General features: G+C 41.6%; 1 protein-coding gene across 1 annotated transcript; it reads right to left on the bottom strand.

Moving 5' to 3' along the window:
* Nucleotides 1-4: 4 nt before the first annotated feature.
* Nucleotides 5-238, bottom strand: LOC109132138 (auxin-responsive protein SAUR15-like; the record flags this gene model as incomplete). The annotated part of the gene is made up of 1 exon (XM_019243241.1): nt 5-238. A coding segment is annotated over one exon (234 nt), but the record flags the coding sequence as incomplete, so codon positions are not given.
* Nucleotides 239-245: the final 7 nt, after the last annotated feature.

Below are 245 nucleotides of genomic sequence, written 5' to 3'. Positions count from 1 at the left end.
TTTGAGAAGTGACAGTGAAGAAGAAAGCTTCGTCGCATGGTAGACTTAAACCTCCGGTTGGATGATCAAAACCGAACTCTTCTTCTGCTTTCCTAAGCAAAGCTTGGAAAGATGGCTTGTTCAAGAAACAAACCGGAACAAGATATCTCTTCTTCTTCAGATTTTCTCCAACATACACAGCGAAGAACCCTTTGGGTGTTGATGATGATTCCATAGTAAAAGACCGGCGAATGATTTGCTTGGTA

The sequence above is a fragment of the Camelina sativa genome, unplaced genomic scaffold, assembly GCF_000633955.1.
Source record: "Camelina sativa cultivar DH55 unplaced genomic scaffold, Cs unpScaffold26374, whole genome shotgun sequence".
Taxonomy (NCBI): domain Eukaryota; kingdom Viridiplantae; phylum Streptophyta; class Magnoliopsida; order Brassicales; family Brassicaceae; genus Camelina; species Camelina sativa.
Note: the sequence above shows the minus strand (reverse complement) of the source record. Positions and strands in the feature narration are given on the sequence as shown.